This window comes from Caretta caretta, chromosome 14 (genome assembly GCF_965140235.1).
Source record: "Caretta caretta isolate rCarCar2 chromosome 14, rCarCar1.hap1, whole genome shotgun sequence".
NCBI classification, from domain to species: domain Eukaryota; kingdom Metazoa; phylum Chordata; order Testudines; family Cheloniidae; genus Caretta; species Caretta caretta.
In genome coordinates this window covers 39,824,140-39,851,247 of record NC_134219.1, presented here as the reverse complement: position 1 = coordinate 39,851,247, position 27,108 = coordinate 39,824,140, and the positions used below count along the sequence as shown (strand labels likewise).

Genomic DNA, 27,108 nt, shown 5'->3' with positions numbered 1-27,108 from the left:
TTTCCTTCTCTATTCCAGTCACAGGCTCCATCTGTCAAGACACAAGAGACCATAATTCAGGAGAAGCTTTGTTACATGGATTGTTAGACATCACAAGTACAGTTTTCATTGGTGACTGTCAAGATTCCTTCTTCACTCTGAACTCCAGGGTACAGCTGTGGGGACCTGCATGAAAGACCCCTAAGCTTATTCTTACCAGCTTAGGTTAAAAACTTCCACAACGTGCAAACTTTGCCTTGTCCTTGAACCCTATGCTGCCACCACCAAGCGTGTTACACAAAGAACAGAGAAAGAGCCCACTTGGAGACGTCTTCCCCCAAAATATCTCCCCAAGCCCTACCCCCCCTTTCCTGGGGAAGGCTTGATAAAAATCCTCATCAATTTGTACAGGTGAACACAGAGCCAAACCCTTGGAACTTAAGAACAATGAAAAAGCAATCAGGTTCTTAAAAGAAGAATTTTAATAAAAGAAAAGGTAAAAGAATCACCTCTGTAAAATCAGGATGGTAAATACCTTACAGGGTAATCAGATTCAAAACATAGAGCATCCCTCTAGGCAAAACCTTAAGTTACAAAAAGACACAAAAACAGGAATATACATTCCATCCAGCACAGCCTATTTTACCAGCCATTAAAGAAAAGGAAATCTGACGCATTTCTAGCTAGAGTACTGACTAACTTTTTACAGGAGTTCTGAGCTGCATTCCTGATCTGTTCCCAGCAAAAGCATCACACAGACAGATAGACAGACCCTTTGTTCCTCCCCCTCCAGCTTTGAAAGTATCTTGTCTCCTCATTGGTCATTTTGGTCAGGTGCCAGCGAGGTTATCTTAACTTCTTAGCCCTTTACAGGTGAAACGGTTTTGCCTCTGTCCAAGAGGGATTTTATAGCACTGTATACAGAAAGGTGGTTACCCTTCCCTTTATATTTATGACAGTGCCTACATGATATAGAAGCCTAAATCCCATTACAAAATCATGTAAGTTGCTTAGGAGCCTAAGAGCTAGAGTTTCAAAAGTGTTTAGATGTCAACGGTGCTGACTGACAAAAATGCTTAAGCAGGTTAGGCACCTAATCTGGTGAGGGGTTTTTGAAAATCCCACTAAGCATCTATCTGAAGCTTTAGACATCTTCATACTTTTGAAAATCTGGCTCTGAAAGATTAAAGCTCTTTTGAAAATTGGATGTAGTCTCTCAAATCACCCAGGGCCAGATTTTAAATGGTATTTAGGCATGTAGTGGGATTTTCAAAAACACCAAGGCACCTAAACTCATTGAGTTCATTGATTCATAGATTCCAAAGCCAGAAGGGACCATTGTGATCATCTAGTCTGACTTTCTGTATAACACAGGACATAGATCTTCTCCAAAATAATTTGTAGAGCAGATCTTTTAGAGAAACATCCAATCTTGATTGAAAAATTCTCAGTGATGGAGAATCCACCATGACCATTAGTAAATTGCTCCAAAAGTTAATTACTCTCACCGTACGCCTTATTTCCAGTCTGATTTTGCCTAGCTTAAACTTCCAGCCATTGTATGGTGTTATCCCTTTCTATGCTAGACTGAAGAGACCATGAAGGAATTTATACACTGTGGTTTATTCATCCATTAACCTTCTTTTTGTTAAGCTAAATAGATTGAGCTCCTTGGGTCTGTCACTATAAGGCGTGCTTCCTAAACTTTTAATCATTCTCATGGCTCTTCTCTGAACCCTCTCCAATTGATCAACATCCTTTTTGAATTGTTGACACGAGAACTGGACATAGTCTTTTTCCTGTTTATGCATCCAAGAATTGCATTAGTCCTTTTGGCACAGGATCACACTGGGAGCTCATGTTCAGCTGATTATCCACCATGACCGCCAAATCTTTTTCAGAATCACTGTTACCCACAATAGAGTTCCACGTCCTGCAAGTATGTCCTACATGCTTTGTTCCTAGATGTAGACATTCACATTTAGCCATAGTAAAATCATATTGTTTGCTTGCGCCCAGCTTACCAAGCGATCCAGATCGCTCTGTAACCCTGTCCTCTTCATTACTAACTACTTCCTCATTTTTCTGTCATTTGCTAACTTTATCAGTGATGAGTTTATGTCATCTTCCATATCATTAAAGAATGTTAAATAGAATTAGGATATGAACAGAACCCTCTTGGACCCCACTGGAAACATACCTGTTCCAAGACAATTCCCTTTAACAATTACATTTTGAGACCTAACCGTGAGCCAGCTTTTAGTCCATGTATTGTGTGCCATGTTATTTTTGTATCCTTCTTGTTGTTTAGTCAAAACGTCAGGCAGTACCAAGTCAAATGCCATAGAGAAGTCTATTATATCAGCACTATTGCCTTTATCAATCACAATTGTAATGTCATCAAAAATGATACCAAGTTAGTTTGACAGGATCTATTTACCATAAACCCACGTTAAATGACATTAATTATATTACTTTATTTCTTTATTAATTGAGTCCCTTATCAGTGTAACGATGCTGGTTCTGGCAGGACCCAACGGAGAGTGCCCATTCAGAACAAATTGCTTCAAGCAAGGCAGTTACAGCCCAAGGCTGGGGTTTCTGTGCACACCAAGGAAACCAAACCAGCCAGACAGAGAAGACTTTGGCTAACCACAAGTCACACAAGCAATTCCCTTAGACACCCCAGTTTCCCAGTATCACCACCAGTGCCACATGTTATGAGGACAAATGGTGATGAAAACTGAGACCCCAGTAAAGGGAAAAAGGTTCTCTCCATCCCAAAGGACCAAGCCCCAGACCCAGGTCAATATACAAATCAGATCTGACCCACAAATCACGCTGTTGCCAATCCTTTAGATCTAAAATCTAAAGGTTTATTCATAAAAGGAAAACGATATAGATGAAAGCTACGATTGGTTCAATGGAATCAATGACATACAGTGATGGCAAAGTTCTTGGTTCAGGCTTGCAGCAGTGAGAGAATAAACTGCAGGTTCAAATCAAGTCTCTGGAGGACATCCACAGCTGGGATGGGTCTTTCAGTCCTTGGTTCAGAGCTTCAGTGTGCAGCAAAGTTCCTCCAGACGTAAGAAGCAGAATTGAAGACCAGATGGAGGAGCTGCAGCAGCTTTTTATAGTCTCTTGTCATTTGGCCTCCGCTTTCTTTGTCCTCAAGACAAGCTGCCCAGCACATGGCATAGAAAAACCTCAGCGTTCTGTCCATAGGCAGGTCCCTGCATACCTTGCTGACTCAGAGGGTGAAAACCAACGCACCGAATCAGTTCTCCATCTCTACCCCAGTCTTGAATTCTGTAGGTCACAAGAGATACTCATGGAGTTAAACACTTAAAATACATTACTGGATGTTCCTTGAATGTTCAAGTCAGAATCCTAATGCCTGAACAATTATTACCACCTCCCCTATCTCCCGAAGCCTCAATCAGCTACTACTTGCAACTAGAGTTTGTCAAGAAACAGGGCAAGGGAAGGGAAGGGGATCCTGATCATTTCATCATTTTTCCCATTGACATTGGAAATGTTGATGGCACTTTTGATCTACTAATTGTTCATTCAATCTTCAGCCAGTGCTATTCCTTGTCAAAAGTCCCTCCATGCTCTTAGCTGGGATTTTCAAAGGGGCTTAAGAGAGTTTGGTACCCAATACCCATTGAACTCCATTAGGTTATGGACACACAGCATGTAGAATTTCCCTTGATTCTGGATGTCCATATTTAAGGGATGGTCTTGACTTGCACTCTGGAGAATCACTGATATGCAAATCCCATTTTAACAGATCTACGGAATTTAGCATGAAGAAGAATAGGAAGACAAATATCCCAGTTTCCCTGAAAATTTCCTTTCTTCTAATATTAAGGTAAATGGGTCAGTCTTGTCCTCTGCTATTTTCTCCTTCATGAATCTCTGCTGTGCTCTGTGGCAGGCAGGACTTGTCTTTGTTCCTCAAAGGCTCTACGATGAACATTTTACATTGGTATATTCCAAGGCAGAGAATCCTAATCTCTAGTTCCAGCACAACGTTGCCAAACTTGAACTCCTAATCTTTTCTCCTAGATCCTCCCTCATTTTCCATTCTCCAGCTCATTTCAGAACTCAGCTACCCTTCCCAATACACACCTTTGGAACATTGGGGTTATTTATGTGTCTTCTTCTGAGTCCAGGACCATGATTTTTGTCTTTGGTGAAGATTTTCAGAGGCAAAGTGGGCAATTCTGTGGCCCAACTCCCATTGAAAATCCTTTGACAATCTCCCCCTTTGTAGTGAACATTAAAACTGATTGTACATTTTGCCCAGGATCAAATTCTAACAACCAAGGAACAGACATCATGACTAGGCTTGGAAGGATTAGATTTGTATTGGTGAATGTTGGTAAATGTCGATTTCACCACACACACACACACACACACACGCAAACTGATGAAAATGTATTTTCATCGATAATACTCAAAATGTACAGATAGGCAAAGTAAGAAAAATACTGCGGGAGAACTTATTAGAGTCAAAATCCAGTGATTTAGACTTTTGAATTTGGCTTACAAATGGATTAGTGAATGAATAGTGAAAACAGGTATAATCTGTTGAATTAAGGATATTGACTTTCTATAGTTTAACACGAGATGTTGACAATTTGTGTTTTAATGGTTTATAGAGCTTTCACTTTTTGAATCTCAGTGTTAACTATCATTTGTCTGACAGTCTCCCACGCCCCACCCCCATAATTTTGTACAACTATGAACACTGAAATAAATAAAAAGTGGAGAAAATGCTTAAAAATAAACAGTGACAGTACCCATCAAAATTATAAATAATAAAAATAAAATGCTGCCAAGCCTATCCATGACATATTAACATACAAGTGAGAGCAGAACAAGAATTTCATACAGAATTATGTACCAGACAGTGCTTAATTGACAATGCTCATTAAGTATAATCCCTAGCTTTTGTGCAATGCTTTTCATCAGTAGATCTCAACACATTTTACAACCGGAGTCAGGGTCATTGTCCCCATTTTACAAAAGAAGAAATTATAAACCAAAATAAATGTATCTGATTTTGCAGTGCTGGACCTTAGAGGCACATTCCATGCTCAGCTGAGACGGAAATAAGACTTTGCCCTGAAGGATAAACGGTTGATTATTACTGTGCAATGGGATTTTCAAAGGAGTTCAAAACAATTAAAAATTCAAATCTCATTGTGATTCAGTGGAATGTAAATGCCTGATTCCCACAGACTCTTTTAAAAATCGCACCCATAATGATTATCCTCCTTATGCTAATCTGAGCTAGTCTGGCAAAGATAATAATACCTTGTACTTATAAACATCTTTACATCTTCAAATCACTGTCCAGTCATAAGCTATTTTATTCTACAACAGGTCGAAAAGAACTGCCTTTGTAGCCATAACTTCAGTGTTGTTTGGAATGGGCCCAATGCCCCTCTGTAGTAAATAATTAATCATTATCAATCCTCTGCCATCTGAGGAGAAATTGGGGCAGAGGGGTAAAGGATCTTGCTTAGGGATGCATCGGAAGTCAGGGGAAAAGCCCGGAACAGAGACCAGGATCTCCTGCCTTCTAATACCCTAAACTTCATAGTTACAGAGGGCCTGATCCAATGACAGAGGAAGTCAAAGTTATTCTATTCATTCACTCTAGTAGACTTGGGAAGAAATTCATGGTGCTTTTTCACCTGTAGATTTCAAACCATTTTACCAAGGTGGGTGAGTGGGATTATTTCATTTATTTACAGATGGGGAAACTGAGGCACAGACAGTTAATCTGACTTTCACACAGTAAATGAGTGACAGAGCTGGGACAAACTCCAACTCCTTATTTCCCATCTACCAGACCAGGCTACAGCTGAGAGTTCAAAAGCTGCCTAAGGGATTATGGGGCAAATTCTTAAAGGCTTTTAGGTGCGTGGTGGGATTTTTCAAAGCAGCTAGGTGTCTAATACCCATTGAAATCAAGGATTTTTAGGTGCCGGGATGCTTCTAAAAATCTCATTAGGTGCCTAAAAACCTTTAAAAATCTGGATCTTAAACAAACAAATGGCCGTGAAAATTAATGAGGAGTGGGCATCCATGTGGCATTTGTAGCTATGAAAACCTAAAGTCTACCTCTAAGAGAAATATCCAATCCATTTTTACATTCTTATCTATGCGACTCAATAAATTACAGCAGCAGTGAGTTCCACAGATCTATCATATAGTTATTTTCTCTTCTGCATTCAGGAGTTGAAAAAGATGAGTGAAATTTAGAAAGTGAGAAAGTAAGTGAGAGAGAAGGAAGTATGTTACAGATGAACCAATTACTCACTGGGAAACCTATTCCTTCCAACCAGATATGGCCCACTAGGTCACATTACCAAGTATACAAAAATAGGTCTTAATACAAGTGGTTTAAAGTATATTTCTGGGATCCTCTCCCTCTCTCTCTCTCTCTCTCTATTGGACCTAATTTATTAGCTTTTGCTGACAGAACTAGTCAGAACAGACTCCCTTCACACATTATATTCTCTCCTTAGAATGAGGCGTTCTTGGATTCTGAGGAAAAAAATGCATTGCGAGCCATATTTTTTCCTCCAGCTATAAATCAAACATTTAAAGGTTTCATACACAAAATCCTCCTACTTATTGCATAAATTTCTATATTGATTAGAATCTCATTGCATTACCATTTTGTCATCACCCTGCTGTCTTTTTCCCTTACCTGCTTTGTTTATGTATGGCAACTCAACAGGTCCAAGAAAGAAGACGAATTTATGTTCCTCAGAAGTGCTCTTGGGATTTGGTCTCAACAGAATTTCACTGTCTTCTCAAGAATGTGCCAAACCCCTGGCTTGGTAAGGACGGTGTCCTTGTTTAAAGAAGAGCACTGGAAGTCAGGAGACCTTGGTTCTGTGTCTCCATTGACTTGCTGATGGACCACTGTGAAATTGTTTAAGTTCTTTGTTCCTCAGTTTCTCCGTTTGTAAAAGACAAAAGGCCAGATTTCTCAAGGTATTTAGATGCCTATTGAAATTTCCAGAAGCACCTTGGAACCTACAACTCATTGATTTCTGTGGATGTTAGGTGCTTATGTCCTTTTAATAATCTCACTAGGTGACTAAATACTTTTTAAAATCTGGCCCTAAGTGGCTGCCCAAAGTTAGGCAACTACGTCCACATTTAGACAACCTAATAGGTGATCTAAGATACAGAAGTATAAAGCACCATAGGCTGAAGACATTCAGACGTCTGAAGATAGGCAGATAGGCACCTAGTGGGAATTTCAGAAGTACCTACGCAGGTTAAGCACACAACTCCAATTGAATTCAATGGGGTTTAGGGGCCTAGGCCTTTGAAAATCCCACTAGACACCTAATAACCTTTGAAAATCTGGTTCTAAGACACTTGGGTGCTTTTGAAATATTTGCCTCTAGTCTACACAAAAAGTTGTACTGACATAATGAAAGGTGTGATTTTATACCAATTTAGCTAAAAGAGTGCAACTTTGTGTGTGGATATTATATTGGTTTAAACCTCATGTATACCAATTTTCAGGTGCAAATTGAACTGATATAACCAGTTTTCAACCTAAGAGTCCACAAAGGCACAAAAGTGGCAGTGGCCTAAATAAACATATTGAAGTTAAGTTGCTGTGTCTTCTCTGTATAGACAAGCCCTAGGGCCAGATTTTTAAAAGTATTTAGGCACCTAGTGGAATTTTCAAACCTTCTAGTTGCCTAACATCCATTGAAATCAATGTTTTAGATACCAAGGTGCCTAAATACCTGTCATAAATATAAAGGGAAGGGTAAACCCCTTTAAAATCCCTCCTGGCCAGAGGAAAACTCCTCTCACCTGTAAAGGGTTAAGAAGCTAAAGGTAACCTCGCTGGCACCTGACCAAAATGACCAATGAGGAGACAAGATACTTTCAAAAGTTGGGAGGAGGGAGAGAAACAAAGGGTCTGTGTGTCTGTCTATATGCTGTTTTTGCTGGGGATAGACCAGGAATGGAGTCTTAGAACTTTTAGTAAGTAATCTAGCTAGGTATGTGTTAGATTATGATTTCTTTAAATGGCTGAGAAAAGAATTGTGCTGAATAGAATAACTATTTCTGTCTGTGTATCTTTTTTGTAACTTAAGGTTTTGCCTAGAGGGATTCTCTATGTTTTGAATCTAATTACCCTGTAAGGTATCTACCATCCTGATTTTACAGAGGGGATTTCTTTACTTCTATTTACTCCTATTTCTATTAAAAGTCTTCTTGGAAGAAAACTGAATGTTTTTTCATTGTTCTCAGATCCAAAGGTTTGGGTCTGTGGTCACCTATGCAAATTGGTGAGGCTTTTTATCCAACATTTCCCAGGAAAGGGGGGGTGCAAGTGTTGGGAGGATTGTTCATTGTTCTTAAGATCCAAGGGTCTGGGTCTCTAGTCACCTAGGCAAATTGGTGAGGCTTTTTACCAAACCTTGTCCGGGAAGAGAGGTGCAAGGTTTTGGGAAGTATTTGGGGGGAAAGACGTTTCCAAACAGCTTTTCCCCAGTAACCAGTATTTGTTTGGTGGTGGTAGCAGCCAATCCAAGGACAAAGGGTGGAATATTTTGTACCTTGGGGAAGTTTTTGACCTAAGCTGGTAAAGAGAAGCTTAAGAGGTTTTCATGCAGGTCCAGCATGGTGGGTGGGTGAGTGGGCAGGGGGAAATGGGAACTGTGGATGGGGAAATTGGAATCATGTTTAGCTAAGGGCAGGAACGGGAACAGGGACACAGGTGTAAGGCTCTGTGGTATCAGAGCTGGGAAGAGGGACACTAAGGAAGGAAACTGGAATCATGCTTACTGGAAGTTCACCCCAATAAACATTGAATTGTTTGCACCTTTAGACTTCCGGTATTGTTGCTCTCTGTTCATGCGAGAAGGACCAGGGAAGTAAGTGGGTGAAGGAATAAGCCCCCTAACAAATGGCTTCTCTCTGTGCCTCAGTTTCCACATCTGTAAAATGGGGATAATGATTCTCACCTCCTTTATATAGTGCTTTGTGATCTATGGATGAAAAGAACTACCAAAGAGAGAGGGATAATGATTATGGATGTAAGCAGAGACAGGGTGGGCTCCACCCTGACATCTGGTGGTGAGGTGTGGCAAGTTGTGGAAAAGAACTTCAGGGGCTGATCTCATTTGCATAGGCACACCCACCCCACCTAGAATGAGGCCATAACTGCCCAAATGGTCACTTTGGCTGCTGTGGGATCCCCAGTGTCTCTGTTATTGGGGCGGGAAGAATAAATTGTTAGTACCCTGATTATGGGAACTGTGCTTGGAACTGTACTTGGCCTTTTTGTTATGATGGAGGACTCACCATCTACTGAGTAGCACTCACTAGGCAAGGGTCATGGGTTCCAAAACTCTGTGAATTGAGAGAGACTTGAGATAGGTATTAGTGCCTGGTGGTGTGGGTCCCTTTGTGAGGGCCTGAAGCACCAATTGCACCTCTGTCTCTCTCCACTGTGGAATGTCAGAGCTAATTTTGGGTCTATTAAGAGTTTTGTTACAGGTACTGTGCTGAATTCACTTCCACCTTATGGTGCACCAGCACTAAGGCTCCCACTACTATGAGCTGAAATCACTGAGAGCTGAAATCACTGAGCACTGTGTCAAGTAGTGGGGAGCCGGAAGATCTAGTGTGCAGCGGAGACGGCGGGGTGAGCAGAGCCAGTCGTGAGACAGCGGTGTGTTCGTGAGACGGCGAGCGGAGCGGAGCCGGTCGTGGTGGAGCGGAGCAGAGCCCTGTGGGGCAGTCAGCTTCAGGACACGTAGGGTGCCCCTTACCTCTTTCCCCCACACCCAGGCACATTTTAGCCAGACTGGGGAGTAACACTCTGCAGATGAACTTTTGAACTCCGGGGCTGGACTTTTTTTTTTTTTTTGGACTTTGGGTGATTTGTGGATTGCTGGACTCAAGAAACGTTTGGGTTCTGGGACTCAAGAGCCTGAGGGAAAGGATGTGGCCCAATTTTTCTGGGGTGGGTTGGTGTTCATGGTTTGGTTAATGAACACTAGTCGTGGTGTTTCCCCAATTTAATGCTGATGTTGTTTACCTCATGTTAGTAAAGATTCTCTACTACACCAAGACTCTGTGCTTGCGAGAGGGGAAGTATTGCCTCCTTGAGGCGCCCAGGGGGTGTGTAAGATTTTCCCAGGTCACTGGGTGGGGGCTCGAGCCAGTTTTGCATTTGCTTTAATGAGAGGGAACCCCTGTGTACTGAACCCGGCCCTTGCTGCTATCAACTTGGCCTGGCAGAAGGGTTACCTGTAAAAGAAAATATGAAAGCTGATCTGTTGATTCAAGCAGTTGAGATTTGAAGAAAAACAACAAATACTGTGAGACAGACGTTAAAAATCATAAGAAGATCCTCGCCCAACTGATGTCATCCCATCCAGCATCCCTCCATCCCTCTGCACCCCCATCCCCTCCCTGGAGCTCTCGCCTCTTCTCTTCTCTCTCCAGATTCTCCCCAGGCCGGAGTCCCCCGCAGGTAACAACCTCTCCTCTCCTTGCTGAGAGGCTTGTAGCGAGGGTGAGGGGGTATCAGGGAGTGAGGGGTGGGGATCCCCCTCCTCTCACACTGTGATGTTTGGAATTGCAAGGAAGGGGGGATCCCTGGGTGCTCCCCGTGTCATCCCCTGGGTGGGTCAGGCTGCCCCGTTCACAGGTGCCTCCTATGAACCTGCCTCAGCAGCAGCTACGGTCCAGAGCCACTTCCGTGGGGGTGGAAGAGCGACCCCAGCTGAAGCCTGCTTGTGGGGTCCATTTGGTGGGTCCCAGCTCAGGCCGTAGGGGAGAAGATGCCCCCATCCCCCTGGGCGCTACCTCATTGGCAGCCTCAGCAGAGAGAGCAAGGTCTGGAGGAGCCCTGGAGACTGACCTCCTTACCTCCCCATTACAATGAGTCCCCCCAGGCCAGAGGTCCTTGGGTGTGGGGCTGTGTGTGGAGGGGGGGCCTCTCTCTGCCCCAGCTCTGGGCTCCCACCCACAGAGGACTCAGGGCCGGGGGGGCAGATCCAGCACCATCCAGCGGGACATTAAAAGCAGGTTCTGCAGAGACCCCAGAGGAAACGCAGTGGGTGGAAAAACTCCCCCCTGCCTTCCCCACATCTGGCCGAGCTTCCTCATGTCTCTCGGATGCCTTCTCGCTACTGAGAGGCAGGTGTGACGGTGGACTGACGGGTTCTCCCCCCTCTTCCACCACTGCCCCTGGATGGAGAGTCTGGGGTGAATACCCTGATGGGAAAGGGGTATCTTGGAGTTGAAACATTTGCATCCACAATCCTCCCTGCTTTTTGCACTATAAAGGGGCAGGAAGGAGCAAGGGGCAGTTTGGAGACCCCCTCTCCCCAGCCCCAGTTCAATGGGGGGACATGGCAGGATGTGTGGAGCGAAGAGTTTGCAGACAGTCCCTGGCTCCCGGCTGGGGGGGCGTTGACTGTGCAGACGGTCCCTGGGTTATAGAAGCTGGGGACAGGGAGCTGGCAGATGCTCCCTGGCTGGGGGGGGTGAGGCATTTGCAGACGCTCCCTGGCTGGGGGGGTGACGCTCCCAGGCCCCAGCCCCCCCTTCCCCTCCGTGTCCAGAGCCCCCCACCCCCTGGTCTGGGCCCATCCCCCCACTCAGGGCTTCGCCCCTGCAGAGTCTCCCCGCCCTGGCTGCGGGGCCCTGCGTGCCGGGGTGGGTTTGGGGGTGTTTGGAGGGAGGTGACCCCGAAACGTTTCTGCTCCGCCCCCCCCGATCCACCCTCCCTTTCTGCGCTTCTCCCTGCGTGGGTTTCCCAGGGGCCATCCCCGTGGCGCCCGGCCGGTGTGACGACACAAATCTCAGCCCTCCCCTTTTGCACGGGGGGGCACCGGCCCTGACCTGCTCCCCACAGGCTCCTGGGGTCCGCTGGGTCCCATGAGGGGTCGGAGCTCCCCACCCCCGCCCACCCCGCCCTGCGGCTCCCTCGCACCCCAAGAAGCAGCTGCTGCAGCAGGAGCCGCCGCCTGTGAATCGGCCGAAGTTTCACGCCGACTCCCTTCCTCCGGGCGGGGAATTAGGCATCAGAGTTCAGTGCCGGGACCAACCGACCCGCCCCCGTGCCCCGCTGGAGCCCTGCCCTGGCCTCAGCCCTTTCCCAGCCTAGGGAGCGCAGCCCAGAGAGGCGGTAAATACCTGCGGGGGGAACGTGGCCTGTCCTGTGGCTGGGAGTTGCAGGCAGATGAATTCAGGCGAGGAGGGAGGCTCACCTGTCTGGCGGGGAGGGGGCGGGAATTAGCTGCTGGCCCAACTTCCCGGGGGCTTAGGTGGATTCTCCATCCTGGGCCACGTGTGAAGCCGGGCAGGAGGTTTGTCTAGAAATCTGCCTACGTTCCCCCCCCCCCCTCCCGCCCCCCAGGTGATCCCAGTCTCTCCGTCCCACCTTCCAGCTGGGAATTCTCCAGGGGGCTGGAGTGGTGGCCAGCAGAAACGAGGCTCGGAGAGTGGGGTTGGGAGCCCCTCTCGCTCACGGCAGCTCTGGCGTTCCTCGCCCCCATCCCACCCTCAGCTCCCCGCTCCTCCGCAGAGACTCCCTGCGCGCCTCAGAGCCAGATTTCTGCTGTGGGAGAAATCAACCGGCTGCCGTCCTCTTACCCCGTCGTAAGGCAGCAAATCCAAGGCCCAGGCCGAACGGCTCGGGGGCGTGGAGCAAGAACGCCGGGAGCCCCTGGGCACGGCCAAGGGCTGCATTTCACCCCCGTTGGGGCGGGGGGTCTATGGCGACTGCTCCAGCCTGGGGTGAAAGCTGAGTAAATAGCAGGGCCGTGTCCCTGCCAAGAACGGCCAGGAGCTGGAGCCTGCTCCGCAAACCTCTGCTTTTCTGCAGGGCGACAGTGGGGAGAAGGGCCTAGCCGGGTTAACAACCCCCCAGTGACCGAGCCGAGTCCCCTGCAACCCCTGTCGCTGTTCCAGGGACCCCCCCAGGGGCTGGGGATAAAACCCAGCAGTCCTGGCTCCCAGCCCCCTCATTCTAACGCACGAGTCCCCCATCCCCCTTCATTCCGTCTGTCCGTCTGACCCCTGCACCTCTCCTTCCTTCCATCTGTCCATCCATCCCCATACACCCCCCTATGTTTCTCTCTCCATCCCCCAACTGCCAGCTGTACCCCAGTCCCTGCCTGCCCCTCCCTGCGGGGGGCTGGCAGAGTTGGGGCAGAGCCGTGACTCTGATCTCAGGAGCTTGGGCCTGTGGGACTCCCTGCCACAGGACCTGGCTGAGCAGAGGGGTGGGGCTGGGGTCTCAGAGCCATCGCTGAGTGTGTGTGTGTGGGGGGGGGTGTCAGGGCACCCTGTGCCCATCAGTTTCCATGGGAACCCCGTATCTCACCCCCCGACCTTCCCCTCACACAGATCCCCAACCCCGGAGCCGAGATGATGAGTTGTGGCCTCCTGACCAGCTCCAAGGAGCTGGGTGAGTCAGGGCTGCGGGGGACGGTGCCGTGAGGGAGAGGGTGGCCCCATGGCTGACGTGGCTCCTCCCCCCGGTGCCCGTGGGGGGCCTGTGGCTGATGTCCCCCTCCCCCCAGTGCCCCTGCACCGCAGGTCGGTGTCGGTGTTGATCCGAGGCTTTGTGGCGGACGTGGGCTGCCAGCTGCTCTGCAGGAACGAGGAGCTGGGGCCCGTGGAGGCCGTGTTCAAATTCCCCGTGGACGCTGAGGCGGCTGTCGACGCCTTCCAGGCCCGGCTGTGGGGGGCCTGGATCCCGGCCCAGCTCCAGGAGAAGAGACAGGTGCTGGGGGCGGGGGTCCTGGGGGGGAGAGAGGAAGGGGGCCGGGCTGGGGGGGTTTTGGGGTGACCCCATCTCTCCCAGCAGGTGCATGAGCTGTACAGGGATGAGCTGGTCGGGGGGGCAGGGGATCTTGGGGGACGGGGATCTCGGGGTGACCCTGTCTCTCCCGGCAGGCACAGGAGCTGTACGGGGACGCGCTGGCCGGGGGGCAGAGCTCGTTCCTGCTGCAGCAGGAGGAGGCCGGGGGCGACGTGTTCAGCTGCTCCCTGGGGAATTTGCCCCCCGGGGAGGAGGCGATGCTGACCCTGAGCTACACCTGCAAGCTGCCGCTGGAGCATGACGGGGCCGCCCGCTACGTGCTGCCGACTGTGCTACACCCTCGCTACACGCCCCACAGTGAGACCCACAGATCCCCCTGCACCTCTGCTACGTGCCCCACTGTGAGACCCACAGATCCCCTGTCCCCACTCTGCGCCCTTCAGTGAGACCTACAGATCCACTACCACCATCACTGTGACACCAACAGACCCCCCCTCCACGCGCCCCATGGTGAGACCCACAGATTCCCCCCATACTCCCCTGTACCCCAGCTGTGTGCTTCCAGCCATGCTGCACCCCTTTTACATGCCCCATGTTGAGACCAGACCTTTAGGTGCCCTAGATCCCGCATAGCTCCCTGTACCACATAGCCCCCAGAACCCCAGCTACACACCCCACGGTGAGTGACCCCCCAGCCTGTACCCCCTGAAACCTCCATAGCCCCTTCTACGTACCACAGTGAAAGACCCACATAGCCCCCAAAATGCCCCATAGGCCACTACTGTGTTCCCTGCGGTAAGTGCCCCCCCACCCCCCCCGGGTCTGCAGTCGCCGCCCCAGGGTATATGACCCACCCCAGCCATCCCGAAATCCCCTGATATCCCAGCCCAATACCCCCCCCAATAACTCATACTCCCCATCCTCCCCCCACTCTTCCAGCCCCCGGCCCTTACCCCTGTGTCTCTCTCTGCAGGGTGGGATGGGGAGAACATCACCCAGGAGGTCCCACGGGTCCTCCAGGGGGAGCTGCCCTACACCCTGAGCCTGAGTGCCATGCTGCAGTTGCCCCACGGCATCGACCATGTGCTCTCCAACTGATCCTCACCCCCCTGAGCTATACAGTCGGGAACCTAACCACTGTCCAGGAAAGGGCTCACCCGGACACCTGGGTCCCAGCCATCCCTGCTGGGAGGAGGGTGCTGGAGGTGGGGCAGGGGGAGGGTTCTGGGCTGAGGGGTGGGTTCCAGGGAACGGGGCTGTGGGTGGGGAGAAGGTCCCAGGGGGTGAGAGATGTGGTGTAGGGCGCGGGGTGCGTCCCGAAAGGGGGAGCATGGGCCAGACTCTTTGGGTGATTGAGGGGGTGGGGGATCGAGTGACAGCAACGGATCTGGGGAATTTCCCAGAAATCTGCCAGTTTGGGGATGAAATCCCTGGCAGTTGCTGGGCTCTGTAAGTCTTTAGTGTCTGGGATTTTCCCTCTCCTTGTTTCTCAATGGAAGTAAATGGAGGTGGGGGGACCAAGAAAATGTCACCCCCAAATTGGAAAGATTTAGACTCCCCAAAATGCCAAACTTTTGCAATTTTTCACCAGGAAAAGCCAAGTTCCCACGTTGGCCTTTGGGGTTGTTTTTCCTTCTCTTTTCTCCACCTAACCCGGGGGGCCCAGCCAGCGTTCCCAGGGTCTGCCCCTCACCCCGTCTCCATTGGGGGGTGCCGAGCTGGACGCGAGAGCCAGCGGGACCCTGCCCCCCCCCCCGGAATCGTGTGGAGGTGACTGTGTGTCTGTCGCCCCCCAGGTGTCGCTGGCCCAGGCCCCCCCGTGGGACAGGGAGTTGGAGCTGCTGGTGTATTACACGGAGCCACCCAAACCCAGCGCGGTGCTGGAGGCCGGGCTGCCCGGAGCCGAGCCAGGTGCGGGAGGGGATCCTGAACCCTACTACCCCTGGGCGGGGGCGCAGAGGGGGATCCATAGGGTGGGAATCTGGGGAGGGTGAGGTAGGTGCTGAGCGGTGACATAGGATCGGGGGGGGGGGCATGGTGCAATGAGGGGGATGATGGGGGAATGGGGAGTCCTAGGGCTGCTGTAGGTGGGTGCTGGGGGAATCTGGAGGCAGGCGAGGGTGGGGGGACAGGAACGGGGGGTCTTGGCAGAGCTGGCATTGGCAGGGCGAGGTGTCTGGGAGCAGGTGGGCACTGGGGAGCACTGCAGGTTTGGGAGGCATGGGGGAGAACTGGGTATGGGAGAGCAGGCACTGGGGGGCTGGGTACGGGGCTGGGGGGGATTTAAGGGGAGAGGGGGTGGGGGAGGGACAGAGCAGTGGGGGTGGGTCTCTGGGGACAGTCATGGGGCTCTGAGGGGGTGGCTCACAGCGTCTCGACCCCATGCCCACCCTATTAGGGGGCTGGCCCCCATCTCCCCGCAGGCTCCCTGATGGGCGACCCGGCCGTGATGATGACCCTGCTGCCCAGAGTGCCCGAGGTGGTGCCGGCCCAGAGCCAGCCGGGGAGTTCGTCCTCCTGCTGGGCCGCTCCGGCAGCACGGCCTGCCCCATGGACGCAGAGACCTGTCCCGCCAGCGCATCAGCAGCACCAAGGGACGGCCAGGCGGGAGGCTGCGCTAGATGGGCCCGTGGGGCCGTGCCGGGGGAGCAGCCCAGGCTGGCTGGGCCCGTGGGGCTGACTCTCCATCCGTCTGTCTGTCCCCAGGGGACCCTGGTCCTCCTGTTGAAGAGTTTGCCCCTGGACTGTTATTTCAACATCTGTGGCTTTGGGTCTGAATTCGAGTCCTTCTACCCGTGAGTCCGAAGGGCAGGGAGGGGGCTGTCTGGGTTAGGGGGCAAGGCTGGTTAGCGGACAGAGGGTGTCTCTTAGTTTGGGGGCAGGGTGTGTCTGTGGGTTGGGGTCAGGGCATGTCTGTTTGTTGGGGACAGGGGGTGTCGGTGAGTTGGGGACAGGGCTGGTTAGGGGGCAGGGCATGTCTGTCTGTTGTGGGAAGGGCTGGTTAGGGGGCAGGGGGTGTCTGGGGCTTGGGGCAGGGCTGGTTAGGGGGTGTCAGTGGGTTGGGGTCAGGGCATGTCTGTTTGTTGGGGGCAGGGGGTGTCGGTGAGTTGGGGACAGGGCTGGTTAGGGGGCAGGGCATGTCTGTCTGTTGAGGGAAGGGCTGGTTAGGGGGCAGGGGGTGTCTGGGGCTTGGGGCAGGGCTGGTTAGGGGGTGTCAGTGGGTTGGGGGTCAGGGCATGTCTGTTTGTTGGGGGCAGGGCTGGTTGGGGGACAGGGGTGTTGGTGGGTGAGGGGGCAGGGCTGGCTGGGGGCAGGGTGTCCCTGGCTCCGGCTGTCCCAGCCCCAGACCTGTCGGCGCCCCCCGCAGGCAGAGCGTGGAGAATACCCAGCAGACCAAGGCCGAGTCCCTGCAGCGCCTCCAGCTGCTCCAGGCTCACCTGGGGGGCACCGAGATCTTGGAGCCGCTACGAGCCGTTTACCGCAGCCCCTGCCGGGACGGGCACCCACGCCAGGTGCCGGGGCGCCGGGGCCAGCCGGAGGGGCATCCTGGGGCGGGCCTGGAGGGTGATCGTGGGGCTGAGGGGTAATGGGGGGGTCTCAGAGAGGGATGCGGGCCTGCAGGGACAGACTCACAGACTTTCAGGACAGAAGGGACCATTGTGATTGTCTCCTCAGGCCCCAGCTCCTCGCCCGCCACCCCCCGCTGCCCTTGACACTGCTCAGCCCCTCGCTCCCCCCAGGGACAGCCCCACCCCTCAGGCTGAGTCACCAGCACCCCCAAACCCTGAGTTACAGGCTTCAGATCACAGCGACTCCCCCCAGTTGCTCCTGAGTGCCCCAGGCTGCTGAGGGAGACCAACCCCCTCAGGTCTCTGCCAGTGTGAGCCAGGGGAAAATCCCTTCCCCACCCCATACGTGGGAGTCAGCTTGCCCGGAGGATGGGGGCAAGACCCCCCCCAGCCAGCCCCCTGGGAAGGATTCTCTGCAATAACTCTGAGTCCCCCCCACTCCCAGTGCCCCGCTGCCGCCCATGGGGTGTTTGCTCCCAGCTGTCGCTCTGGGCCATACGACATTACAGACCCCTCTTTGTCCACCTTCCCCCCCACACTCCCCTCAGAGGCTGTTCAAGGGGGAGATCCTGGGAGAGGGGATCGGAGAGGGGCTGCCTGGGGGGCAGCCGAGCAGGGCCAAGGGGTTGCTCGGAGTGGGCCTGGGGCTCTGGGCCAGATGGGGGGCCACTGCCCCTGGGGGTGTGAGCAGGGCCTGGCAGGTAGCAACCGGGGGGGAGGTACCTCTGTATAGAGCTGGGAGGGGCAGCGCTTTGTGCTGTGCCCAGCTCTGGGGGGTGCCCTGCAGCCGGGAGGGGCAGGGAGGTCACTGGTGGGGGGGTCAGGAGGGAGCTCCTGGAAAAGTGGCCACAGCAGTCGGTGGGTTCTTGTCTCCAGGGGCCGGTGAACAGGTGATGGTTTGGGGTCATGCCTCGGGGTTGGGGGTCACAGAGATAGGGGAGGTCAGCAGTCCCCGTCTGTCAGCCCCTCAGGGGAGATCTCTGGGAGGGGAGGGATGGGGCTGGGGGGTCTCTGGGAAGGTCAGTGGGGCAGACTCTCCAGGGGGCTGCTCCCGTTCCCAACAGGGAGGGGGTGTCTCTGAGGGGGTTGGGGTCCCTGGCTCTGACAGCGTCTCTCCCCCGCTCAGCCGTTCGTGTTTACGGACGGGGAGGTAGAAAACACCCAGGACATAATCGCAGAGGACCCACAGGTAACTGGGGGTGCCTAACCCCCCTCCAGCCCCGCCCCCATTAGCATTGCCATCATGTGGATCCCCACCACCATAGTGCCCAACATGTGCCCAACCCTTTGCCTCACCCTGCCTCCCAGCCCCGCCAGCATGGGGAGCCCCCCCAGACCAGCCAGCCCTACTGGCCCCTTTCCAACTGCCCTGCCCCCACCCAGCACTAGATGGGCCCCACCAGCTCTGCCCCTCCCCCTCTGGTCTCTGCCCCCCCCCCCCCCCCACCACCCCAGGTGCTTCTCCTTCGGCATCAGGGATGGGGCCTCCACGGCTCTGATCAAAGACATTGCTCGGGCAGTCGGGGGCAGCACCGAGTTCATCACCGGCCAGGACCGCGTGCAGCCCAAGGTGAGAACCCAGCAATCCTGGCTCCCAGCGACCCCACTCTAGCCTACTAGACCCCACTCCCCTCCAGAGCTGGGGACAGGACCCAGGAGTCCTGGCCCACTTTGTGTGTGCCGGTCCCCCGCCAGGTGCCTCAGTCTCTGAAGTGGGCCCTGCAGCTGTCGGTGACCGGGATCTCACTGAGCTGGGATCTGCCCTCTGGGATCCAGGCGGAGCTGCTGCACTGGGACCCCGAGGTGATCTTTGCTGGGCAGCGGTGCCTTGTCTACGCCCAGCTCCGCGGGCAGCCCCAGGTGGGAGAGCGAGGTCCCCCAAACTGGGGTGCCCCCTGGGCTCGGGGTCAGTGACTAAGGCAGGAGCCCCGCAGTCCCCTCCTGGGCGATAACTCTGGCCCCTAACGATGGCCATTGGCTGGAGCTCCCTGTGCTATCCCAGCCCCATTGTTCTGAATGGGGAGAGTTCACTCCGACCCCTAACGATGGCCATTGGGCTGCAAGTCTCTGTGCTACCCTAGCCTCATTGATTTCAGTTGGGATTGTTAACTCTGACCCCTAACGATGGCCATTGGGCCAGGGTTCTCTGTGTTACCCCAGCCGAATTGATCTGTGTTGGAATTGATAAATCTGACCCCTAACAATGGCCATTGAGCTGCGGGTCTCTGTACCAGCCTGGCTGCATTGATCTCAGGGCAGGTCTACACTATAAGTTTTCATCGGTGCAGCTGCACCGCTGTAGCACGTCTGGTGAAGACGCTCTAAGCCGACGGGAGAAGCTCTCCTGCCGACGTAGCACTGTCTGCACGGGGGGCTAAGATCAGTGTAACTACGCCACTCATGGGTGTGGATTTTTCATGCCCCTGAGCGATGTAATTCTACCAAAGTATGTAGTGTAAACGAGACCTCAGTGGGGATCGATAATTCTGACCTCTAAAGATAGCCACTGGGCTGGAAGTCTCTGTGCTACTCCAGCCCCATTGAGCTCAATGGGGATTGTTATCTCTGGACCCTAATGATGGCCATTGGGCTTACTAAGCCAGCCTCCCAACTGGTGTTCATTGGGTGTATTTGCCCCCTTTGTTCTGTAAGCTGGGTCTGAGGGGTCCCAGGGCATCTTCTCCCCCCTTGCATTCCACCTCTGACCACCTTTCTTTCCCCGCAGCCCCCAGACATTCCCATGGGGGGCATCACCCTGCAGTACTGCATCCAGGACCAGACCTAGAAGGAGACCCCGCAGTTCTCCCTGCAGCCACAGGATGGAGACAGGTGACAGCAATGCTCCCCTGGCTCCCATCCCCCACCCCAGGCAGCTGGGTCCTGCTCCCCCCCATCCTCACCCCAGCAGAACAGAGACAGGAAGGGACCAGCCCCCCTTCTGTGACCACTAGACCGCACTCCCTTCCCGGGGCCAGGATAGAACCCAGGAGTCCTGGCACCCACCCACCCCCATCCCGCTAGACCCTGCTCCCCTCTCCGTAGCGGCTGGAACCCAGGTGTCCAGGGCTGACCCCGTGAATCTCTCTCCCTGGCACAGGCTGCCCGTTCACCTGCTGGCCGCCAAGTCGCTGCTGCTGGAGCTGGAGGGGGCCGTGGGCACGGGGTCGGAGGGGGACGGGCGCCGGGCATTGGAGGCCAGCCTGAGCTCGGGGGTCGTCTGCTCCCTCACGGCCTACGTGGGGGTGGACGTGGAGCGGGGGCAGCTGGTGAGGTGGGATGTCCCGCTGGCAGGTAACCCCCAAAGGGGCTGGGGCTCCTGGCGCCAGGGGGGACCCAGCATGTGGGGGGAACTCGGGTGGGAGGGGGAACCTGGCACTGGGGGCGGTACGGGGAGGTGGGGGGAACCTGGCGCCAGGGAGGTATCCCAGCACAGGGGGATCCCAGTGTAAGGGGGGGGACCCAGAAGGGGCATGCGGGGGGGCATCATGTTTATGGGGTAATGTCCCTTTGCCCCTCTCCCTGCCCCCCTGACTCCCGGGGGCTGTGCTGCCCCCTCCCTGCTCCAGGGTAACGGCGACCCAAATCCCAATACCTCCGGGGAATGGGGAGAGCAGGGACACTAGCATGGTGAGATGGGGAGTAGCACCGCCCCCCCCAGCCGGAAGAGAGGGGTCTGTGCCAGACAGACGGACAGAAGTAGACAGGCATGCGGATACCCAGAGTCAGACAGGGACAGAGACCGAGAATCAGCCGACAGACCCAGACGGGGACAGGACGGAGAGACGCAGAGAGAGAAACAGACCCAGTCAGACAGACAGACCGACCCGGGCAGATGCAGGGACAGGAGGGGCGGGCACATTGCTGTCATGAGCAGACCTGGCTAGTAGTAGCCTCTCGCCCCCCAGCATCCTGCCCTCATCCATGGAGTGCAGCACCCACCCCTGCATCCCCTGGGGCTGGAGGAGGGGTCCTGGCTGAGGGGAGAAGAATGGGGCTGTGGGGACTGGATCTGGGGGTCACAGCCAGGGGGGAAGGGGCAAGAGCTGGGAGATCCTGGCTGTGATGGAGCTGCGGGGAGAGGAGGATGGGGCTGGGTGTGGGGGGGTCCCAGCTCGGGGAAAGGGGCTGGGGGGTATGGAGGAGGGGTCCCAGCGGTGCGTTGGCTCTAAGTGTCTGGGGGGGGCGGAATTCTCTTCCCTCCCTTTGCTTCTCTGGGTCTGTTTTTGTGTCCGTCTGTCTCTCTCTCTGTCCATCTACTCCCTAAATTTCGATTTCATCATGGAATATATGGAGGTGATAGACTGGGTCTCGATAGACCCCATCTGCGAGCGGCCGGCGAGCGGAGTGTGCCTGGACGATCCGAACCAGCGCAGCGTCTTCGGGCGCTTGTCCCATGACTTGGCTGCGGCACGTGAGTACCTCTGCCACGCGTGCCTGCAGCACCCAAAGTCCAGCGCCGGCCATCTCCTCCCTCGCAAGCGCCTGTCCTGGCTCCGTGGCCTCCCAAAGCTCAGCCGGGGGGGCCCAACATAAGGGCAGACAGTCCTGCAATCAGGGGGCCTCACCGGAGACGGCATCCCAGAACGGTGAAGGGGGCTGGGAGTCAGGACTCCGGGGGTGGGCCAACGCCAGGGTGACGCTTCATCGGGTTAGAGACCCATGTGCCCTGAAGGTCACGGAGCTGTGCAAGTCTTTAAAAACGGCATAGAAAACGAAGGAAATTCCTGGGTGAAAAACCTATGTGTTGCTGAGGGAGGGGGAATTCTTGGCTGTTTTTTTTAGTGTCATGAAGCAAATTATCTCGAAAGAAAATGAATAAAAAAATAAGGAAACCCCCAGGCAAAAAACTCTGTGAAGGTGGAATTTGGGGTGTGAGTTTGTGTCAGTGAGCTAAGGGGGTGTGTGTGGGGCGGGGATCAGTAGTTTTTCGTAACAGGAATGTCTCTGAGCAGTTTTCTCTGAAATAAAGCCAGAGGGAAATTCCCAGGCAAAAAAACCTTGTGAAGCTGGGTCTGAGCTTGGAGGTTTGTACAGGCAAGTTCAGGGGCAAAAGTCTTTCTTGGCACCTTCTGGTTTATAAACGAAGAAACCCACGAAAGGCAGAAATTTTAAAGTTACCTTAAAACCTGCATTTGGAGAGTCTGGAAATACAAAGTGACTGTAGCCCAGATAACGTTAACTCTGCCCCGTAACCCTGGCCCATGCATGGCTATAATACGATATAGACTCTAACATCCCATCCCCCGCTACCCCTTTAGACTCTTGTGTCTCTCTGCGGACGTAGGTCTGTATCGCAGGTTGTAGTGGGGGATGGTTTCGGGGTCAGACTGTGTTTGAGAAACACCGTGGGGTTGTGGAATTAATGCCTGGGCAGGAACAGTCACAGGGAGTTGGGTGCCCATCTCCGATTGAAAGTTAATTGTCATCCTATGGGTGCAAGAAGGGGCAGAGTTAAGGATGACTGTGGTGGGGTTAAGGGTGCAGAAGAGCAGGTTAAGGACACCCATGGAGGGACAGAGTTAAGGCCACACAGAGGGTGACCGTTAAGGCTGTTGTCTGTCCCCCAGCCTGGACAGGCCATGTTGCTGTTCTGTACCCACAACCCTGTGCCAGCCCCATCTCCCTGTGTCTCTCCCCAGAGCAGGCACCGGAGGAGTCTCCCTTGCTGAGGCTGGTGTCTCTGCAAAATGCCGACGTCTTGTGGAACCTGGACCCCTGGCTGGCTGCTGTGCTGAGGGTGAGCGAGACCGACGCCGGGGGAGGATACCCAGTGAGGTGAGCAGGGGTGCAGAGGAGAGGGGAGAGATCTGGGGCAGGTGCCATTGATTGGGCCTGTTCTCTGCTCCCAGATGAGATTGGTGGCGACCCATTTCGGGGGGGGGGGGGGGGGGAGTCTGAGGGTGACTGGACTAAAGGACCCCTGAACCTGGAGCCCAGTGGGCGAGACGGGCCCAGATCGGGGCGCTGGGAACCCCCTAACGGGGTCGGAGCATTGGATCGAAGGGGCCCAGGGCCAGATGGAGGCGCCCAAGTTGGGCCCTGTCTCAGGCCATCTCTCTACTCCCTGGACATGGCACTGGGCATCTGGGTAGAGGGTCCACGGTGCTGGAGCGGGGGCTATAGGAACCCTCCGAGTCGGGGTGGGGGGATGGAGTAGGGGGTCCCTAGGGAAGGGGGAGGGCTGGGTGAGGGCTGGAGGTCAGGGGAGGGGGCCAGGCTGGGCGCTTACTCAGGCTGTCTCTATCCTGCCCCCCACAGGACGTGACCCCCAGCATCTGGGCCACGGTGCGGGCCATGGTCTGGCTGCACGACTGGGTCGTGGGGTAGCGTGACGAGTCAAGCTTCTGGAGGGCAAGGCTGTGGTCTGGGTGCAGGACTGAGCAGATGAGAGGGGGCCTGGGGGGTGGGGGGCAGGGACAGTGTCCAAGGTCTCGACCCTGAGAGTCCCTGCCCCATGTGGCCCCTGACCCTGGGCCCCAGGAACCTCCATCCTCACGGCCCAGAGCCATGAGCCTGCCCCCCATGTCCTATAGCCCAGCCCTCTTCAGGGCCCTGAGAGCCTGTGCCCCATGGGTCCCCATTCCTGAGATTCCTGCCCCCCAGGGCCCCACAGCCCAGCCCTCGAGAGCCCCCGTCCCCAGCCTCTCCCCATCCCAATCCCAGCACCCTTCCGGGGTTTCCATGCCCCGCCCCCCAGCACCTTTACTTCCCAGCTTCCCAACCCCCACGCCAGTCCCCCACATGCTGTGAGCTCTGTTCCCTTTGCCCCCTGGCCCTCCCCTCGTTCCCCGGGCTGGTGTCTCTCCAGTGCCCCCCTCTCATTTCAGGGGCCTGGCTAAGCAAGTGCCTGGAAGCCGCCAATGCCCTGCTGGGCTGCAGCATTGGCCCTGCCATCTTCGGGCTCTGAGCCCCCTCCAGGATCCCCGCACCCACTCCCCAAACTACCCTGGGCGTCCAACTGGGAGCCCGAGGGCCAGCCGGGGACACTGGGTGCAGACCCACGTGGCCGGCCTGTGCCCAGCCCGGAGCAAACCCCCAGCTGGGATCCCATCTCTGCCACCAGTTCGGATGCATCTGCCTCCCACTGGCTGAAGAGGAGCGATGGCTGCCCCCCAGCTCCACCCCACTCTGACCCACTCTTGAGTAACCCCCACACTGCTCACAGCCGCCGCCTCCTCTCTGCATTGTGGGGGAGTCCTCGGGATCGCCTGCATCAATGTCGCACATCTCTTCCCTTTTTACAAATGACTGAGGGGTCCCTCTGTAAACAGCCCCCGGCCCCCACCCCAGAGGTGGCTGCACTGACCTCGCCCTGCATGAGCCATCCAGTGTCAACCTAGTCCCATCTGCACGGAGTTCAGCTACTGGACAGCCAGCCAGACCAACAGGATCTTTGCTTGTCCAAACACGACCTCCTTTTGTCGTAATGGCAGTTTTCTCTTCGCTAGACAATCCTGAACGCACACACGAGCACAGTGATTGGCTTAATTCTTCATTTCCTCTCTGCCTAGGTCCAGACTAGAGCTGGTCAGACATTTTCCAGCTGAACAGTGCTGTGTTGGCAAGTGCAATTCCGTGGTGAAGGCTGAAAGGTGGAATCAGGCAGCAGATGGAGGAAGCTTGCCCCGTGCTGCGTGTTGTGAATCCCTCCCCGTTCACCAGCTGCTGAATTCTCTACCACAGGAAGAAATGCTTCAAAACCTGACCGTCCATCTCGACGGTTAATGCTCACGCTGTGTCCATCCTGGGCAGCACCGGGCCCTTCTCAGGACATCCTGGGACTCAAGCAAAAGATGAAAGACCTCAGCTGGTTAATTCCCTGGAAAGAAAGTGCTATTTTTATCAAGAAACTGCAGGAACATAAGGAAGAAGCAAACAGTTTTCCCACTTCATGTTAGCCAGTACTGACCTCCTTTGAACAGCTTTCAGCATATGACTCTGTGCTGGGTAGTGTCCCTATTTCAGCCTTTCCGTGTCTGAGAAGGCAACTCAATAAATTCAATTTACAGCCACATTGTGCAGCGACTCCAGGGAAGGATTAAGATACCAGGTAATGGATTAATTGCCTTAAGGCCTGAAGGAATGCTGCCCTGGGACGGAGATTTCCCCAAAGGCCAGACGGAATTCAGAGATCTTAATTCTCACTTCCCGCTGTGAATAGTGGGACTTCAATACCAGCAGTGACACCCTGGTCCATTGAAATCAAAGGCGGTTTTGTCTTCGACTCCAATGGGCACAGTATTTCAGCCCATATTACGAGGCTTTTGCAAATTAACCCCTGTGGCTGGGATTTTGGAAGAAGTGGTTGAGGCACCCAGTTCCAGGGGATTTGTCCTCTTCGAAAATCCCAACCTACTATCCTGTTCCAGACCCAATGAAGTCAGAGGAAAGGCTCTTTTCAATGGGAGCTGTTCCCCAGCTCTCTCTGAAACTCCAGCCGGAGTGAGTCTTTCCAGTGGTCTTTAGATAAACTCCGTTGGTAGCAGCTGATTGCCTAGCTTCCTTCGGCGCCTTTGGATATCCCAGCTTCTAGCTGACTCCAGTGGACTTTGAAGCAGAGCCAGTCTGTATACCTGAGCCTTTAGATAGATAGAAAATCCACACACAGAATAACAAAATAAAAACATACGACCATCTGTTCTCACACATATGTGACCATAAACAGCCTCACGTACTGTAGCACACCCATTAATGTATGAACCCTCCAGCCTGTAATGCCCCATCCGTTCCTGTCTGGTCCTGGGTCCGAGGTCCTCTCCTTGGCTCTGGCTGGGCTTGGCATGCTAGCGACGAGAGCAGGGGACTGGCCCATGGCGTTCCCAGGTTCTGTTTTGGTTCCTGGAGGCAAATGTGGCCTAGTGGGTTGAGTAGGGGGGACTGGGACTCAGGACTTCTGGCTTCTACTGTGGTAAAAGCATCACAGAGAAACCATAATAAAGACAAGAAACCGATGTAAACACACTGAGTATAGCAGGAGTCACCCGTCAGTCTTATGGGGCCCCAGCAGGTCAGAGTCTTTCCAATGCTTCCACCAGCCCACAAGGTCCTGTCCGTAGATGGGTCCGAGTCAGTTCAAGCTCATCCTTTCAGAGCAAAAGTCCTTTCTTTGTTTCCTCGTTTCTGGAAAAGCCAGCTTGACCCAATGTGTGCGAACCCCCCTGAGGGCGTGGAACTTCTGTTGAGCGGATCAGTCTGCGGTGGGGTGTCTACACTGCATTGTAAACCCAGGCTTGTGGACTCGGTGTTTCCAAGCCCGTGCTTGAGTGTCCACGCTTCATTGGAAGCCTGGGTTTACAGTGCTGGACCTGGGTCTTGGTTAGCTGTGCTAACATGTCCATACTGCACTGTGCAGACTTGGGTCTGCGGCTTGACCCGCGTCCACACTGCACAATGACAGGGCTTGGACCCGAGTCTCAGTGGGAGTCAGGCTCTGACCCATCCCCCGAGCAGCATCCTAGGACCCTGGCCCTGAGTGCTTCCTGTGCTGAGTCAGACTGACCTGTGTGCACGCAGAAGGGGGCCTTGGGCTCAGACATGAGTCAGAGCCCGGGCATAGGGTGCAGTGTAGACATAGATGGTGAGTTGCGTTGCTTTACTCACCCCTCCCCTGGTATTTTTGGTTCCTGGAGGAGCTGGCATAGCCCTCCCCCATGGAGTTATGTACAATTCCTGGCCCACAATGATACATAAATTTAATACAGTGTGGTCACCAAA

The 27,108-nt window shown here is 54.0% G+C and overlaps 1 protein-coding gene and 1 pseudogene across 1 annotated transcript in view; both read left to right on the top strand.

Moving 5' to 3' along the window:
* Window positions 1–27,108, top strand: part of LOC125629622 (zinc finger protein RFP-like) — a 164,111-nt gene that overhangs the window by 86,700 nt on the left and 50,303 nt on the right. Inside the window, exon 4 of the mRNA XM_075119872.1 lies at window positions 26,339–26,359. Within this exon, the coding sequence (XP_074975973.1) occupies window positions 26,339–26,359 (21 nt within the window). The remainder of the gene's footprint in view (window positions 1–26,338; window positions 26,360–27,108) is intronic.
* Window positions 13,433–23,774, top strand: LOC142068380 (von Willebrand factor A domain-containing protein 5A-like; annotated as a pseudogene).